The sequence below is a fragment of the Cryptosporidium sp. chipmunk genotype I genome (assembly GCF_004936735.1).
Source record: "Cryptosporidium sp. chipmunk genotype I strain 37763 chromosome Unknown contig_5, whole genome shotgun sequence".
NCBI classification, from domain to species: Eukaryota; Apicomplexa; class Conoidasida; order Eucoccidiorida; family Cryptosporidiidae; genus Cryptosporidium; species Cryptosporidium sp. chipmunk genotype I.
In genome coordinates this window covers 218,106-235,609 of record NW_027125619.1, presented here as the reverse complement: position 1 = coordinate 235,609, position 17,504 = coordinate 218,106, and the positions used below count along the sequence as shown (strand labels likewise).

Below are 17,504 nucleotides of genomic sequence, written 5' to 3'. Positions count from 1 at the left end.
TCATATCCGGCCCAGGATCAGTTCAAAACCCTTACTCTTCTTTTTTTTAAAGTCAAGCTTTGTAAAAATTTTTCTTCCGAGCCTTAAAACTAATTAATCTTCAATTAGTGCATTTGGGCGCCAACTATTTCATTTTGTAATGCAAAAAATGCAAATTTCAAATTCGGTTAAGAAACATTTCTATTTTAGTTTTCTGGATTTTTTAATTATTTCAATGGCTCGAATACTTTCCCTAGATAGGTCTTTAGATATAGGTCTCGCGATGCTCCGATTTTGTGCTAAGCTGATTAGTTTATCAAATACTCCAAAGCTCTTATTTTTTTTTCCCTGTATGGAATCATATGGGGAAGATCTAAGAGACTTGTTGTTACTGTAAGCTTCAGAATTCTCGCAGAAAGGGGAACATTCCGACTTTTTTATGTTTTGGAAGCCTTGTAGAAGCTCAAAAATATTTTTTTCGTGATTAAATTTATTCGAATTTTCTTGGTAGTCTTGGCTTATTTCTTTAATATCACAATTAGTCTCCATTTGTTGAGTGCCTATTTGATAAATACTAACATTGTTATCTTCTTGGTTGGAATCTTTAGCTTTTTCTTTTTCGTAAATTTGAGTCTCAGTCTGGCTTTGTTTTTTTTCAGTTTCATTATAAGCATTGGTTTCTTCAAAGCTGATTATTCCCACCAAATTCTGATAAGTTTGGCAGGATTTCATCGCAAGCTCAAAGTTTTCTATTGACTCAAATCCAGAAGTATTTTTAGCTTGGCCATTTTCTACCTCTTCTTTCTTTTCTACTATTAATTCTACAAATAAGTCATTCTCTTCTGTTAATTGAGGGGATTCCACATTTTCTTCAATAGTCTCACTTTGTTTTTGGGTCCTCTCGTCCTGATTTGGCAAAATTTGGTTAAGCTCTGCTTTTTCTGATATATTATTCTCTCCCAGACCTTGGTTTTCTGACTTGAAATCCAAAGTTTCCATAGTACTACTTTCTATAAATTTTTGTTTATGATTTATACAATCTGCTCCTTCAAGTCTTGGATGTCCTTGACTCCTTTCACATTCCATATCTAAAATCGAGTTTGACGGCTCAACCCCAAGACATTCGTTCAATTCTTCCAGTTCCAATACAGGCTTTAAATCAAGTTTTGACCCCACATCTGATTCAGATTTTGGTTCCAAATCTAATTCTAATGCACTATCCAGACAGTATTCTTCCACTTCAAGGGGTTCATGAAAGCTAAATTTCAAATTTGTATCTAATTCAAAGTTTTTCTCAGCCTCTGGATTGACCTTGGCCAACTCTAACCTATGACAGTCTCTGCCTTCAGCTTCCTCCAAAACTTCAAAAATTCGATTTTCTATAGAATTATCTGACTCAAGATGTTCAGAATCTCTTATTTCAATAATTAATATGTCTTCTTCTGTAGTATGGTCTAAATGCGGATTTTCCTCATGCTTTTCCTTATTAAATGTTGCTGATTCAAACACACTACTTGTACATTCAGCTGAGAAATTCTTCTCAATAACTCTGTTTCGGACTCTCAAGTCTTCCAATTGTAGATATTGGTTGTTATTTTGTTCGTTTTTCAAATATTCATCTTTTTTCATGATCTTGGATTCTATTTTTGAAGCACTTGTTACTCTTTTTCTTTTTATTAAGTCTAATATGATCTTTCTATTGTACTGCTTAGATTTTCGGAAATCAACTCTAAAAATATCTTGTACTTTGTTTAAATAAGCGATAGATCTAAAGCTCTGAGTATAATTTGGTATTTGGCATATTGAAAACAAAGCCTTTGGACGACTCTTACTCAATAAATGATTAATTAAGTGATTTTCCAGCTCAAACCATACATTAGAGTCTAATATTTTGGGAGGCCCTGGAGCAGGAATAGCAAACTTTTCTGTCTTGACAATATTAAAATACAGATTGTTTTGATTTTTGTTTTGTCTTTCAGCTATTTCCAAATTAAGTACTTTGTTCTCTAACTCAGTTTCCTCAAAGCCATCAATTATTTCACACTCCAAATCGTTATCTACTTCACGCCCTTCATCTATATTTTCTGCTGGAGCCTCTTTTGTTTTTTCAAAGCTTTTGCTTACAATTTGATTGATTTGATCAATCTGGTTCAAAATTGACCGATCATCCCATAAATAACCCTCAATCAAGATATTTTCTTCATTCACAATCTCCTCAACCACGGAGAAGTCTTCTTGGTCCTGGGAATCTATTACGATAACTATTTCGTTTTTTTCTTCCTCTATAAATTCCATTTCTGGTTCATTCATTTTGCCTTGTACTTGAATTATTAACTTGAGTTTCCTGCTGAATAATTATTTTTTTTTCCAAGAATTTTTCTATGATAGATTTTCTCAGTTAAACATTCACTTCTTCAACTATTATTTTTGCATGGTATTCTTGAAAGTATTTCTAATTATTATGGCTATTACTTGTCTAATTGTGTTTCAAAACTAAGTTAAAACATTTTGTTAGAAGTAACAAAACAAAAAAAAATTCCCCAGATTATAATTCCATCAAATTAAAATTCTCCCAATTTAATTTTATTAATCATCAAATTTCTCTGCCTGTTTGCATGCGCATGCAGATTTGCATTATTAAATGACGTCATTTCCCCACATTTACATTTATCAATTATTGATTCATTAAATTTATAAACATATAATAAGATGTGTTAAATGAGTAAAAGAGACAAGTGGGGGTATCTGATCATTTTAAGATACACACTCCTTTGACTAACATTTGCCAAATACCTCTCTGCTTCTTATTCTTTTTTTTTCAGTATTTTTTGATTATTGAATTCCTATTAAATATAAATACAACTTTTGGCGCGTATTTCGGGTTTTGGCGGCATCCGTAGTTTCATTATATTAAATGCAAGATAAAGAAAGAGAAAGGAGTTATATGGGAATAGAGCAGATTCGAAGGGAGTAGAGAATGCCTCACTGGAAAAGAGGTGAATTGTAAACTAATCATGAGTGGACATTTTGTCAATAGATACACAATTGAATCCGGGAAGCTCCATAAGTCTGATCAAAGAGGACATTTAACTTTGAAGTATAGAAGAAATGCTACTGAAACAGGAAAGGTTGAGTCAGTAATTAGGGTTGAAAGAGATGTTAAGCAATCTAGCCCTTCTGACTCTGTTACTGAGGCAAGAACTGAGTCTTCAGCTTTTGAAGTAAATGATGGTAACCAAATTATTAAAGCAGCTCACATAAGTCCAAAGGAAGATTTAGAGAGTGAGGGTGAATCTGAGCTTGAGATTGGGAGTGAAATTGAGGAAGAGGAGCTAAATGATGATGAAGAACTACTCAGAGAATTGGACAAAATTAAGAAAGAGAGAGCAGAAAGGGAAAAGGAAAAAAAGAACAATGATATCAAACTAATGATGCAAAGCAATCCATTATTAGAGGAATACCATGAAAACGATGTTGGTAGGGATAAAGAGGATAGAGATGAATCTGAGAGAGAAGAGTATGTTTTAAAGAAAAGGTGGACGGAAGATACTGTTTTTAGAAACCAAAACAGAGTTTCCCAGCCTAAAAAAAGATTTATTAATGACATATTACATAGCGATCAGCATAGAGAATTTATGAGGAAGTATATATTATAGGTTACCTATTTTTATGAAATTGCCTAAATAAGGAGTGCATTTCATTAATCTTTGCTTTATTTGTGCTCTTTTTTAGAGATAGTGCTGGTCTTCTTAAGGCTTGATTTGTGTTTCCTGACATATTTCCGCCTATATTTTTTGACAGATTCAAAGAAAATGAAGCCGAGGATGTTGATGAAATTTGGTCTATATTAGTTACCTTTGTGATTGTTGAACTGAGAACATCACTATTATTTGAGATTTTTCCAATTTCATCAATGTTAGTCCCAAATTCGTCATCATCCAAAGTGTCATCGCTCTGTTTAATTAATTCAAGCATTTTTTCTTGCGTCTCAATATCACTATAATGTAGATTCTCGTTGTTCAATGGAAAAGAGTCCATAGTAATCACTCTGTAGCTGTATCCTTGATCAATTATGAATTGTTGTCTTTTATCTGCATATTCCATTTCCTCTGTGTCTTTTGAAAGTAATGAATAAAAGAAAGCATTATATGGTTGCTCTGAAATGTTTGAATTATCTGAAGTCTTGCTTATTACTTTCCCTGGTTTCATCCCAGAATATGGTTTAGGTCTTAGAATTCTTCCAAGACGTTGAGCTTCTTGACGTCTTGAGGCAAAATTGAAAGAAATCTGTATTACAACGTTTGCTAGAGGAATGTCTATTGCATTATCACCAACCTTTGAAAGGAAAATAGTATTAAAGTTTGGGTTTTCTTTGAACTGTTGAAGAATCTTAATGCGTTCCAAAGTATCAACGCTACCACAAACAAATGGTTTCTTCAAGGCTACTGCAATGTTAATTAATGCAAATAGTGAGTCGCTGAAAACTAAAATCTTATCTCCTCTTTGTTCATGCCAGCGAATAAGAAACTCACAAACTCTTAGTTTATTCGGATTACATACCCAAAGCTTTCTTTTCTTTGCATGCGAACAATCTAGATACTCTCTATAATAGCTTGCCGTCATTGGACACCATACTTCACTACAAAGTGCTCTCGCCAAAAATCCTCTATCCTGTAATTCCATCCAGTTTGCTTCATACAACTTTGGACCAATTAACCATTGAAGATCTTGAATCAAATCATCCTCTCTAACTAGTGTAGCTGTTAAACCTAGCTTACAATGAGCTTTGACAATTCCATTAATTCTTCTGAAGGCTGGAGCTGGTGCAAACTGTACTTCATCAAATATAAGTAAACCCCACTCTCTTTCTTGTATTTGTGAAATAATCTGAGAAGAAGAAGTACTTCTTTTTCCTGTAAATGCCATCATGGTATATGTAGTAACAAGAACAACAGCTTCTGAAGTGGGCCCAAGAGGTTCCTTATTGGTACTTGTTAAACAGTGAACCTTATTTGGATCAACTGTTGTATATTGTTCAAATTGGTACTTCCATTGAGACACTGCCACTGCACTGGTTGTTAATATCAATACAGACTTTCTCATAGTACATGCTGCAGTAATACCTGTCAGGGTTTTCCCCGCTCCACATGGTAACACTATAATTCCAGATCTAGCACGGCCATTACTGAACATCATTCTTAAAGCTTGCTCTTGATAATATCTAATTTGAGTAGTGTGTCTGAGGGAAATATCTAGAATAGGGTTCTTAGTGTCTGATCTGAAATCATATTCAGACAGTAAGGGCCTATGAAGACTAACAAATGATGCCATTGTAACAATGTCAACCTTATCTCCAGAAATTTCAAAAGAATAAATCATATTATTAGAGTTTGAATTGGAACTAGAGCTTGGGTTTGGTTGTGACAAACTACTTCCGCAACCTTCATTATTATCTTTGTCTTTAGTAGGGTGATCATTAATCTTGAAAGCAAGATCTTTTGGATTCAAACTTGGTGCCTGAGCAACATTAAAGTCTGATTTACTGGCATCTTCTTCTTCAGGCTTAGATCCTAAACTATTTCCTACTGTACTTGATGCACTACTTGAAGAATTATTGACCTTTCTAATAATCCTAGCAGACTTAATTCTTTCATCAGAAAGCAAATAGGACAACTCTTGTCTACTAGTAGCTTCAACAAAGTATCTTCCTTCCAATAAAACAATTTTCAACTTTCCAAAAAGCTTGCAATGTCCTCTGATTGTGTTAACCAAAGCATCAGGAATATTATTCTTGCTAAACTTTCCAAGTGTCTCTACTATGGAGTCAACTGTTATTCCCAGTGACACTGCTGCATAGAGCGAAAATATGGTTAATTGGTATTCATGTATAAGTTCAGGCCTACTAAGAGGTTCTGAAATGGTCACCAAAAATTCACACGCCGCCTTACTACTTTGGTGAAAAGTCTCAATGACAATTAGCCCATCCGGAAACACCCATATTGGTCTTTTATCGTGATCGGGTTTCAATTTCAATTCTGAAGAGTAATCTCTAAAAGGCTTCAAAACCACCTGCTGAGAATCGCAAGCTAAAGGGAGGGGCTCTCCTTCATTCGAACTAGGGTCGTAGTTGATCACAAACCTTGATAACTTTGTTGTCAAATCCATTGATCCCCTTTATAGTTGAATTATTCCCTTATGATTATTCGTTCCTGAACAAACCATAATTAATCATGGCGCCACATGTTGGCGCCACAGTTGCTGGTTATTTTTTAAATTTATTGTACAGGAGTGGCATGCAAAGTAATTTGGAAAAAGAGGGGAGGGAAGGGAAAGGAGAAAGCAGGTAGATCTAGGAGTTCTATTTTGGTATGTGATTATTGTTTTCTTAGAGGGAAGTTTTCTTATTTCCTTCATTTTTTTTTCAATAAAATTGGGTTAGAAGTAGAATAGGCTTAAAGTTTAGCTTGAGTAAAGATAAGTATTTCTGGTATGAAGATAATGAATACAATATAGTATATATGTATGTGGGTTACATGCATGCATTAAATGACAGTATAATATATTAGTTTGAACGAATTGATAATTTTGAGCTAAAAACACACAGTTCTAGATTGAATGTGAGAAATTCGATTTGAAAAGAATTATTTAGTTGAAGAAGAAGATGTTATTGATACTGCAAACACTGAGTAAAGTTCTCATAAAGCTCTTTTGTTTGAAACGCCCAAAGCTTGATAATAGTAATTTGTACGCGTTTTGGAAGCTGTTTTCACAAAAAAAGATTTTAAAAATGGATTGAGGAAAGTGATATTATACGGGAATTGTTTGATCTGACCTAAAAGGAATTAAGTTTTCTTCACAGGAAATTCTGAATTTTATACTTAAAGATTTCTCATTTTTGATGATTAATATTCACTTTTGACATTTGGCGCCAGAATAGCTAGCAATACAGATTAGAGGGTAAGAGGTATCGTTTATATATATTATAATAAAAAAAGTATCAATAAAGGTAATTAAATAATAAATTAAAGAAGCAGAGTAGGTTTTGGTTAGTTGGTGGACTTGAGGGATCTGAGACTTCTAAGCAACATATTTTTCATAATTACAAGCAAATCCATCTAGTTAGAAGTAAAGTGGTTTTTCAAGTTTGCACTGTGTAGAAGAAAAGAAAGCCCACTTTGGGTGTTTTTTGATGGAACCAGGAACAGATTTAATTCAAAACGAGAACTTACTCGAAAATGGAGGGAATAAAAGAATAATCCCACTTTTAGAAGTTTTCGCACAAAAGGAAAAAGAGGAAATCTTAAGAAGGGCAGTAGCTGAAATTGAGATCTTGAGACAACAAGTTGGCCTACTCCAAAATAAATTCTATAGGAACATTTGGAGCAAGTTCCTTAATAGCTTTGGTGCTTGGTTGAGAGAGAATGATAAGCCAGTATTCTTGGAATGCTTTATGTCATTATCTAATAAATTTAATACATTAATAACAGGCTTTTGGCTATTGGAAGGGTTTCTATCATTAAAGAGTGGAGGAGATCTTAATGAAATATCAAAACAGAAGATTTTGGAGATTTTAAAATCGGTCAGTTTAAAGCATTCCCATAGTTTACATTCTCTAAAAAGGCGTGAATATTATTTGATTGTGAGCTTATTTTCAAAATACTTTGAGTTATTTAGCAAAGTTACATGGAAAGACTGGGTAGCTGAGGAGCTCTCTGGAATAAGTAGCTCACAAAAGCTAAGTTTCCAACAAAAGTTGGTTTTTGATATCGTTTTGTATTATATAGAAAATGTACATTCTGATCAGATTTTAACAAATGAGCTAATTTTCGGGATCATAAATGGTTTTTCAAGTATTATTGCCTCTGATATTGATTCCTGTTTTAAGCTAAGCTTAGAATCGATGATCAGAATTCTTCCAAATTATATTCAAGAACTGAACCCTTTAATAAATTCTTTATTAAGGCAGTTAAAAAAATATTCGTCTAAACCTTTAAGTCAATTAAGTCTGTTAGAGACCTTTACTCACCAAAATATTATAAGCCATTTTCAGAAGGAAGAAGTACTAAAGGAAGTGTTTCCCATATTATCGGAAGCAATTTCAGGTTCTATTGGTAGTATAATTTCGAATGGTGGTAAAGCTGATCAAAACCCTGAAGATATTCAAATCATTCAAAATTCTCTAAATTTTTGTTTCCAGTTAACGCCAAGTCATTTCAACCTTCAGGAATGGCTGGAGGAGACAATATTAGCTATTTCATCAAGCAAAACTAATGATCAAAGTAAAGTTTCTTTACTATTAATAGTTGGATCAGTTCATGAAAGTCTTACAAGATACAGAATTGAGGGAATTCCTGTTAATTATAATCTTAATAATAAAACTCAAGATCTATTATTATTTTTAATTGATATTAAGCTTCCAATGGTATCTAGTCAGTCATCAGACCATTTCAAATCTTTAGCTGTACATATTTGTTCTTTATCTTATGTTTTATTTAATGGATCTAAGAATCATCCTTTTTCGGACAAGTTCCTTGGTAAGGTTCAGTCTCTGATTAAAGATCCATCAATTAATGAAACTTGTAAACTTTTAGTCATGTCATCATTTACTCACTCTGTTCTATTGTTAAGAAAGCTTGGTATTACAAAGGATGTTGACTTGTTTGATAAGCCTAGAGTGAAACAAATTATAATCTCCAATAATATTTCAAGAGTTTTTGGATCAACTTTGAATAAGAATGTTAACTTGAAAAGGCTATCTATGGCGGTTTTAGGCCAAATCATATCAATTCAGGATGTTTTTGATGAAACTAATATATTTAAGAATCTGGATATTGTTTCGAGCATTAGGACTTCTCCTCTATTGTTTCCTAAGTTGGGAACTTTAATAGATGGGAGTTATAGCTTCTATCATAATAAAAATAACAATATTGAAGCCAACATTTTACTAGTTCTAACGGAAATAGTATTCAATGAAAACTCCAAGGCAAACTTTAATATACATTTTCAAAAGGAACAGGAAGAAGAGCAAATGGATTTAAAGTCTTATCTATTAACATTATCAGACCCAAGTAAGATCCAGTCGGCAAATTACTTAATTAGTTTTTTAATTCAAATGGGTAGAGTTTTATCATTTTTACCAGATCAAGGAGATTTGAGTTATTCAGTTTCTCAGTATTCGGCGGTAAATGTCGAGGTTTTTCAGGCCAGCTTAATGCTTCCGGGCTTAAAAAAGCCTATTATGAATAGAATATGTGATGATGATGTTCCAAACATACAACAGAAGTGGTTTCCATTGCCAAATCACGCGGCGGTAAGCACACTATTGAGCGAAAAGAGTTTCTGTCAGAATTTGATTCTTTCTTTTGCCACTATTTTAAGCTCGGTAAATTCCTTGTTGAATAAGAACAGAGAACAAGGGATACTTGATAATGAGATTTGTAACGAGTTGATGCTACCTAGAGTGGATTTTTTTAAAGTTTGGGTTTCTTTGGGAAATTTAGAAATAATTTCAAAAGGAGATCCTTCCAGTATAGGATATTCTTACTATTTAATTTTCCTACTTTGCAGTTATCATCCTTTGCTATATTCAGGACGAAATACAATGAGTGTGAGGCCCAGAAGTTTCTTGAATAGAAAGAATGAGTTATTACATGAAACAATGGTTAGGGATTTGGTTAGCAGCTGGGAAAAATCTAAGGAAATTAAGGAAAAAATGAATAAAAAATTCGTTCAACTATATAAAGATTTGACATATCTTCCATCAAATGATACATCTGGATTCAGAAGTGCAGGAATGAACCTTTTGAACATTATTGCATTAACCGGAGACTCAAAATTAACCTTAAGTTTAATAGAAGAACTGAAAATTAAGTTCATTAGTTCTTTGGAGTTTCTTAATGGCTTGCCAGAGGAGTTTGGTAATTTCGTGATTTCTGATCCGAAACAAGTTTTTGAGTTTAATATAAATATGGCGGCATCTCAAAACTCTAAACAAGGATTTATTCAGGACTTGCAAAGCAATATCTCTGCAAAATTAAAGTTTTTCACAAGTAGCGAGTCAAAATATGGTGAGTTTTCTGAACTTTACAACTCTCTAACAAACTCATTAACTTGGCTCGATAATACACTCTCAAATTTGGATAATATTTCTTCTTCAAATAATAGTAACAAAGAACCAAGCGAACATTTAATTTCAAAAAATAAGGATTTAGAATCAGATTCAATTATGAAAAGCTCTAGCTCAAACACTGCTTCTAGCACAGGAAAATCCAGTACTTCTGATTCAAAAAATGTCACAACTACTTCCGCCTTTGCACTGGCTAAACTTAGAAAGTCTCAAGCTGACAACAAATCTAAGACCGCCAAAACCACAAAAACTCCCGCCTTACATGCAAATAACACGAATGCAAGAAGCCATGCAAATTCGAATACCGGCAATAATTTGTCCACATGCAACAGCATTTTGGGTGCAAATAATGGTACTGGATGTAGTAATTTGACAAAAGGAGAGATATTGAGGCAAAGATTGACAGAGCAGAATAATTTAAGAAAAGATGCGGAAAGGATAATTTCAACTATAAAGAATCAAGTGAATGTAATAGTGGGGGTATTGCTGAGTTGGATTTCAGAATTAGGGGAGGAGAGTAAGGCTATTCATATGATGGACTTGGAGTTATCAGAAGTTTTGTATTCTGTGTGTAGTAAGATGTTGGAGTTTAAACCACTTAGACAATATGGACTGGGTATTTTAGAGAGGTTGTTTGAAAGGTTATTATTGGAGAAAAATAGGTTAGGGAGGAGTATGGTTGAATATTTATCAAAGCAAGATGATGAGAGTAGAAATATGTCTTTGCAGGAGATTTTGGATTCGATAAATTTCAAGAGGCCAAGTTCTGTGCAGATTTATTTAAAGAATTCAATTGGTATTTCAGTATTGGTATATATAATTTCTAGAGTACTTTATAGTAATTGCAAGGAGAGAGGAACCTATTCAGATAAGCAGATACAAGTAGTTAGTCAGTTGATACAGTATTTATCTGTATCAATCAGGCATGGCGGATTAAAAGTTTCAATGGTTCATTTATCAAATATGTTGTATTTGTATGTGTTAGCACTGGGTGATTTGGCGGATTTGGATCAGTATTTGTATCCTTTAAAGGTTTCACTATCAGAGTTGAGACCATTGAATATGGGTGAAGTGGATTTAGTGTCTTCATTACTAGTTTTTGCTAATCCACAAGTTAGACTATTGACATTGGAATCGTTAAAGAGGGCTTTGGATAATTCAAAAATGGAAATAAGTTACTTTACTTTTATGAATTTAAGCATAGCTAGAGAAATTCAGGTATTTAGTAGTAATCCAAATAACGGTTCTTTTTCAGATGATTTATCATTAATTTCAAGTATATCGGAAGAGTTGATTGAAATGTATTATAGTTTAGCAAGAAACAAGGTTGAATTCGATTTGGATGTCCAGAATAAGAAGCTAGTGGATGATTTAATTGAGATTCAAATGGTACCGGTAATCTCAACTTTACAGCAAAGAAATATTTCAAAAACAATATTACGAGTATCTGATAAAAAACACTGTTCAGAGATTGTGCAAAAAGTAATAGCAAGTTCAGAAAGAGTATTTAATGATTTTGAAAGAAGAAGAATCTTTTCAAATGAAGATTGGCCGAATAATTTGACAAAATCACTAATTTCAGGTATGGTACCGAGTACAATACGACATTTTGATTCAGTAATACCGAACTTTACTGAAAGTGGTTCAGAAAAGATTGTTTCAAGGATTCAAGCTAGACATGCTTTGAAGGGATTGGCTTTGATATTATCTGATCTTGTAATAAAGTTGGATGAGTCAGATTTCTCCTTTATAGAAAAGTCTATTCGTTTTGTTCTTACCCAAATGGTTGATTCTAATGTTTTCGAGGATTATATTTCAGAAAGGGAAAGATTATCGTCAGAAGAGGCAAATTTAAGTTTTAAGAGCAAGGAGAAGAAGACAGTGAAGAATTTGGTTGGTAATTTTGGTAATAGGCAGGATTCTCCAGAGAAAATTAAGATTCAAGGATATGATATAAGCAGCAAAGAAGAGCTACAAAAAGTAATTGTTGAATTTTTTGTCTCTTTATCCTCTAGACATGATATACAGAAACTATCGTCCAATATATTGATTATATTAAGGGATTTATCATCTCAATATAGGCCAAGAACTAATCCAAAGGAGTTTCATAACTTTCTGGCATTTGCTATTGGTAGCATAGCATCATGTTGTTCTACTTCTGATCCAGTGGTTTACAAGATTACATGTAAGATAATTAACGAGCTACTTAGTGGATCATTAGTTAGAAATAACGGTCAAAATAATATTCCATCAGATTTGAATTCAAAAATGCAATTCCCAATGCTTACAGATATTCCTCAGGAATACTCTAGAATCCTTCCAAGATTGTTTGAGATGCTTTATAATAATCAAGAAAATGAACAGGGATTGAGGATTAATAGATTCGAAGACTTGGATAAGAGTAGGTATTTGAAATATAAGATAGTAGATTTTGAAGATTTATCTAAAGGAGAAAAGCTATCAGTCTATGAGCTTTATTGTATTTCTCTATGTAAAGCTTTGTATTCTGAGAATCCTGGAGAGCGAATAGGAGCTGCACATTTATTTGGTTCATTAAGTAAAGGGATTTCAGTTAGAAAATTAAGAGATTTTGGTATTTTGGAAGCAATTGAGAATGCATTAAAATGCCAAGATGGCCAAAAAACTGGTGAAGTGAATAACTTGGAGGGATTGTTGCTTTGTATTGGGTCAATAAGTTTATATTTAGAATATATTATTGAGCCGTATACAGTGCAATTCTTAAAGTATATAGTACACTTGTTTTCAGGAGGCGATCAAAGGATTCGTTTTTATTCTGAAAAGTCTGCAGAAATTATCATTAAGAACCTATCAAGATACGGAACTAGATTAATTTTGCCAATAATAACAGAAGGAATTGAGGAAAAACAATGGAGAATTAAGTTAACAAGCCTTCAGTTGCTGGGGATTATGGCATTAAATTCACCACATCAATTATCATCCTATTTACCGAAAGCAATACAGACAATATATCAGACAACTTCAGATTCTCATCCAAAAGTATCAGATGCAGCAAGAGAGACTCTTTTCAAGATGGCCTCATTAATAAAGAATCCAGAGGTGAACTGTATTTCTCAGGATTTGATAACGTCTTTAATAGATCCAACAGAATTGAATTTCAAAAAAGCGTTATTATCTCTAAAATCTGTTACTTTTGTGCATGCCATTGATATTACAACTTTGTCTTTAATATTTCCAGTTTTGCTAAAAACTATTCAAGAAAGAGGAGGTACAGATTTGAAAAAGGATGCAATACAGATCTTGACTTCTTTACTTTTACTATTGAGTGACAAAACAGATATTGATCCTTTCTTGCCTTTAATTGAAAATTCAATACATAATACATTAACAGATCCGATACCTGAAATAAGATTGTTAACAGCAAAGTTATGTAGAGCATTAGTAACTGTTACTGGTCAAGAAAAAGCATCTTCTTTATTAAGTTGGCTATTCAAGACTCTATCAATGGAAGTTGGACAGACTTTAAAGAGTGGAGTATCAGCTTCTTTGGCCGAGGTGTTGTCAGCTTTTGGTATTGAAAAATTCTCCAAAATTCTTCCTTTTATTGTTTCCCAGATTAATAAAGGTGGCGATGATAGCTCATCTCAGTCTGATCAAGCCCAATTTGAAAATCAAAAAAATAGTTTGGCATCTGATACGGTATTAGATTCGAGTTCTACTTCAGTGGTGTCAACAGCAAGCGCTAGAGAGGGTTACATTGGTTTATTTGTCTATCTACCACAGTCTTTTGGTGAGGATTTGGGACCATTAATGCCAAAAATTCTTCCAGTTCTGTTATCTAGGTTGGGCGATGAGTCTGATTCTGTAAGAGAAGTTGCTCTTAAAGCCTGTAAGGCCTTGGTAGTTCAGTTTGGGAGTGACCATGCTGCTTATATTTTGCAGCCATTGGAGGAGGGATTGGGCAATGACAGCTGGAGGGTCAGATTAAGTAGTTGTTCACTTTTAGGTACTTTACTGAATAGACTAATAAAAAGTCAGTTGGACTCTACTGGACGTGCTTTAAGTACAAATTCATCAGCATTAGGGGACGCAGGTTTTTCGATGCATAGAAGATCGTATATATTAGCAGCAATTTATATGGCCAGAAGTGATGAAAATACGTCTGTTAAGAATAGTGCAACTGCATTATGGAAATCATTGGTACAGAATACTCCACAAACATTGAAAGATATATTGACAATTCTAATAAGGAGGATTATCAATGCTTTATCTACATCTAGTAATGGAAATATACACTATATAGCAGTTCAAAGTTTAAAGGATTTACTCGATAAATTTGGAAGTACATTATACAATAAGTTATTGCCCATATTCTATCGGAATTTGGGGGGATCATTAAATGAAGATGGCACAATAAGCTTAGATTCAAATTCAAATTCTTCTGGAAAAGGAGGGGTTTGCAGTGCAGGAGAAAATGTTTTACCAAATAGGTCAGTAAGAATTGGATCTTGTGTTGGTGTTTTGGAGATTTTAAAGACAGTAAGAAAGAGTGAGTTGAAAGCGTTAATTTCATTATTTTTGCCAGTTGTTAAAATAGGATTGTGTGATGAAGATCTAACGGTAAGAACATATTCGGTTGAATGCTTGGATATTTTTGCATCTGAAAATACGGAAATTCTATTTTCAATTATCAATTGGTTAATGGACGAAATACTTACAACAAAGAATAATACTATTGGGGATTATAATGAGCAGGGTGAAGATCCAAAGATTTCTACTATTGAGCTTATTATTCAGTTATCTCATTCTGGGATAGTTTCTAATATCCTTCCAAGAGTTATTTCCGACCCTATGACGATTAATAAAATAAGGATAATTAAGTCAATGTCAAAGATACCGTCTCAAAACAGGTTAAGATCTTCATTATTTGAGATCGTTCCAAAGTTGATAGAAATTAGTACAGATATTGATGGTAAATATGATGAATTTATTCAAGAATCTTCAAAAGAAGCAATGATGAGTATTATACAATCATTAGAAGCTCAGAGTATGGAATCATTTGCCACTATATTATTGGATATTATACGTGAGAATACTCCAAGTACTAATTTAAGCATTTCTGGAAGATATCAAATAGAGAATTTAAAGATTAATGATTTTAGCGAGTTAATTATGGAGAGAGAAACATTGATGAGGATTAAAGCAATCGAATTTTTAACTTTGTCATTATTTGCTTCTAGTACAATATATGAAACATCAATTTCGATATTAATAAAATATTTAATACCTTTGGCTTTATGCGATATATCAGAACAAGTAAGAATATCAGCATCTAAAGCTTTTCATCTGTTCTCAACATCAGTTCCAAGAAAATCTGTGATTCAAGTGTGTAATGTAATGAAAGAATCTATAAGTACATTAGTTCATGATCCAATTGACAATAGCAAACGTTTTACTGAGAATAAATTGATTGGTTATAGTTGGAAGATCTTAAATGGTAAAGTATTACAATCAATTATGGATAAAGAAGACATTTCAGTAAGATCTGAAAATAATGAGCTTTTAATATATAGTAATAAACTTATTGATTCAATTTCATCAGTATATATTCAAGGAATATCACAAGGATCAGTAGATTCAAAAGAGGAATGTGCAATAGGTCTTCGTGAGGTTATTCAACTAACAAATAGTGAATGTTTGAAGCCAATAGCTGTTAAATTGGTTGGTCCATTAATTCGATCAATTTCAGATAGGACAACATCATCTTCGGTAAGAGGAGCTTTATTAAGTAATTTGGTAATATTTTTAGAGTCATGTGGATTACAATTACGTCCATTATTACCACAGATTCAGACAATTTTGGTAAAGTTTTTATTGGATCCTAATGAAAATGTAAGAAAACAGTGTAGTTATGGAATAGGATTCTTATCAAGATTACTTGGAAATAGAGCTGAAGTGCTTTTGAGTGACTTATGTTCATTAGCAAGTAAACAGAGTCAGTCAGGAGAGTCAATGAATGCTTTATTATCGTCAATTAATCTTTCATTACTTTCAAATAGTGTAGGTAAATTGGGAGAAAATCAAACAAAGCCAGTAATATCTGAATTACTCAGGAATAAATTAATAGGGATGGCCTTGTCTTATATGGAAGAATCTAAAGATTTCGCAATTAAAGATATTTCTGGACAGATTCTTTCTTCAATATTGATAAATTATTGTCAAGAGGAAGAAATTAAGGATATATTACTTCCATTATTAATTGTTAATGATCAAAATGGTTGTCAACTTAATCAGGATAAAAATATACTTAATATTTTCAATAGTTGTTGTGAATCCAATGGCTGGAGTAAGATGTATTCTTCTTTGAGAAATTTTGAGGAGGATATTATCTCCAATTGCGAAGGGGAAGAAGAAGAAGATGTTTACAGTGGAAACATGAGAGAAACAGGTATAGCGGAAAATATTGACAAGTATTTGAGTATAAAAAACAGGGAATTAATGATAGGAGGAAGAATACTTCCGGAAGAAATCTTAGAGAATCAAAGTTGGTGGATTTACAAAAAAACTGTTGTTATATTGTACAAGTATTTAGTTTATGTTCAAGATAATAATAATAATAGTCAGAATTCTTCCAGTTATTCTCAACTAAGAAAGTTGTCATTAAATTTCTTATATAATTTAACAAAAACAGCTGTGGAAAATAATGACACATTTTCAGCTTCAATAGTTCTTCAAGTACTTCCTCTCATTTTTGAAAAAGATTTACTCATTTTATTTCCATCTTTTTCAGATACTCATATGATTCTTGAGATTCAAAAGATTTGTGAGAAGATTGTGGAATCTCAAGAATCTAGAAGATTGTTCCAGCAACAGATTTACTCAAATTTATCATGCTATTCTTTTGGGAATTTTATTAAACAATCAGATATTGATTCAAGAACTCAAGGTTCTGGTCGTATTTCATCACAAGATATTCTTTTCTCACTTGTATCACTTCCTTCGATACAATCCTTAAGCTCAAAATTTCCTGCTGTTAAGCTCAAAGCTGAACAATTCTTGGTATCTTTGATTAAGTTAATTATTCAATTGAGAGAAAATCAAGATCAACATATTATTAAGAAAAACAATAGCAGCAACAGAACTTATGATGAAGAGGCTTCTCAATTTGAATTGGTTATTTCTGAAATTATTAGTGCTATTGAAAAAATTTATCCCGGTCATTTAAATCAACAGAAAGCTAACTTTATTAGAGAGTATTCTAGAAGAGTTTTATCTAAAGCTAGTAATTAGCAACTAACTTACAAATTTAAATAAAAAAAAATGTTGAATATTTCAATCATAGCATAAAAGTGATTTCTAGTCTGACTTAGTGGAGAATTATAGAAGAAAAAGAAAAAAATACATCTAATACATTCTTATC

The 17,504-nt window shown here is 32.7% G+C and overlaps 4 protein-coding genes across 4 annotated transcripts; 2 read left to right on the top strand and 2 right to left on the bottom strand.

The window, feature by feature from the left end:
* Nucleotides 1–180: 180 nt before the first annotated feature.
* ELE39_003264 (uncharacterized protein) lies at nt 181–2,289 on the bottom strand (the record flags this gene model as incomplete). The annotated part of the gene is made up of 1 exon (XM_067346606.1): nt 181–2,289. One exon carries the CDS (start codon nt 2,287–2,289, stop codon nt 181–183), a length of 2,109 nt encoding a protein of 702 aa, XP_067199844.1.
* Nucleotides 2,290–2,993: 704 nt separating this feature from the next.
* ELE39_003263 (shares a domain with a conserved HREF motif with the CWF15 that is involved in mRNA splicing) lies at nt 2,994–3,635 on the top strand (the record flags this gene model as incomplete). Its single annotated transcript, XM_067346605.1, has 1 exon — nt 2,994–3,635. The coding sequence occupies one exon, from the start codon at nt 2,994–2,996 to the stop codon at nt 3,633–3,635; it is 642 nt and encodes a 213-aa protein (XP_067199843.1).
* Nucleotide 3,636: 1 nt separating this feature from the next.
* ELE39_003262 (RAD25) lies at nt 3,637–6,144 on the bottom strand (the record flags this gene model as incomplete). The annotated part of the gene is made up of 1 exon (XM_067346604.1): nt 3,637–6,144. One exon carries the CDS (start codon nt 6,142–6,144, stop codon nt 3,637–3,639), a length of 2,508 nt encoding a protein of 835 aa, XP_067199842.1.
* A 1,024-nt stretch (nt 6,145–7,168) lies between these two features.
* ELE39_003261 (HEAT repeat family) lies at nt 7,169–17,374 on the top strand (the record flags this gene model as incomplete). The annotated part of the gene is made up of 1 exon (XM_067346603.1): nt 7,169–17,374. The coding sequence occupies one exon, from the start codon at nt 7,169–7,171 to the stop codon at nt 17,372–17,374; it is 10,206 nt and encodes a 3,401-aa protein (XP_067199841.1).
* Between the last annotated feature and the right edge of the window lie 130 nt (nt 17,375–17,504).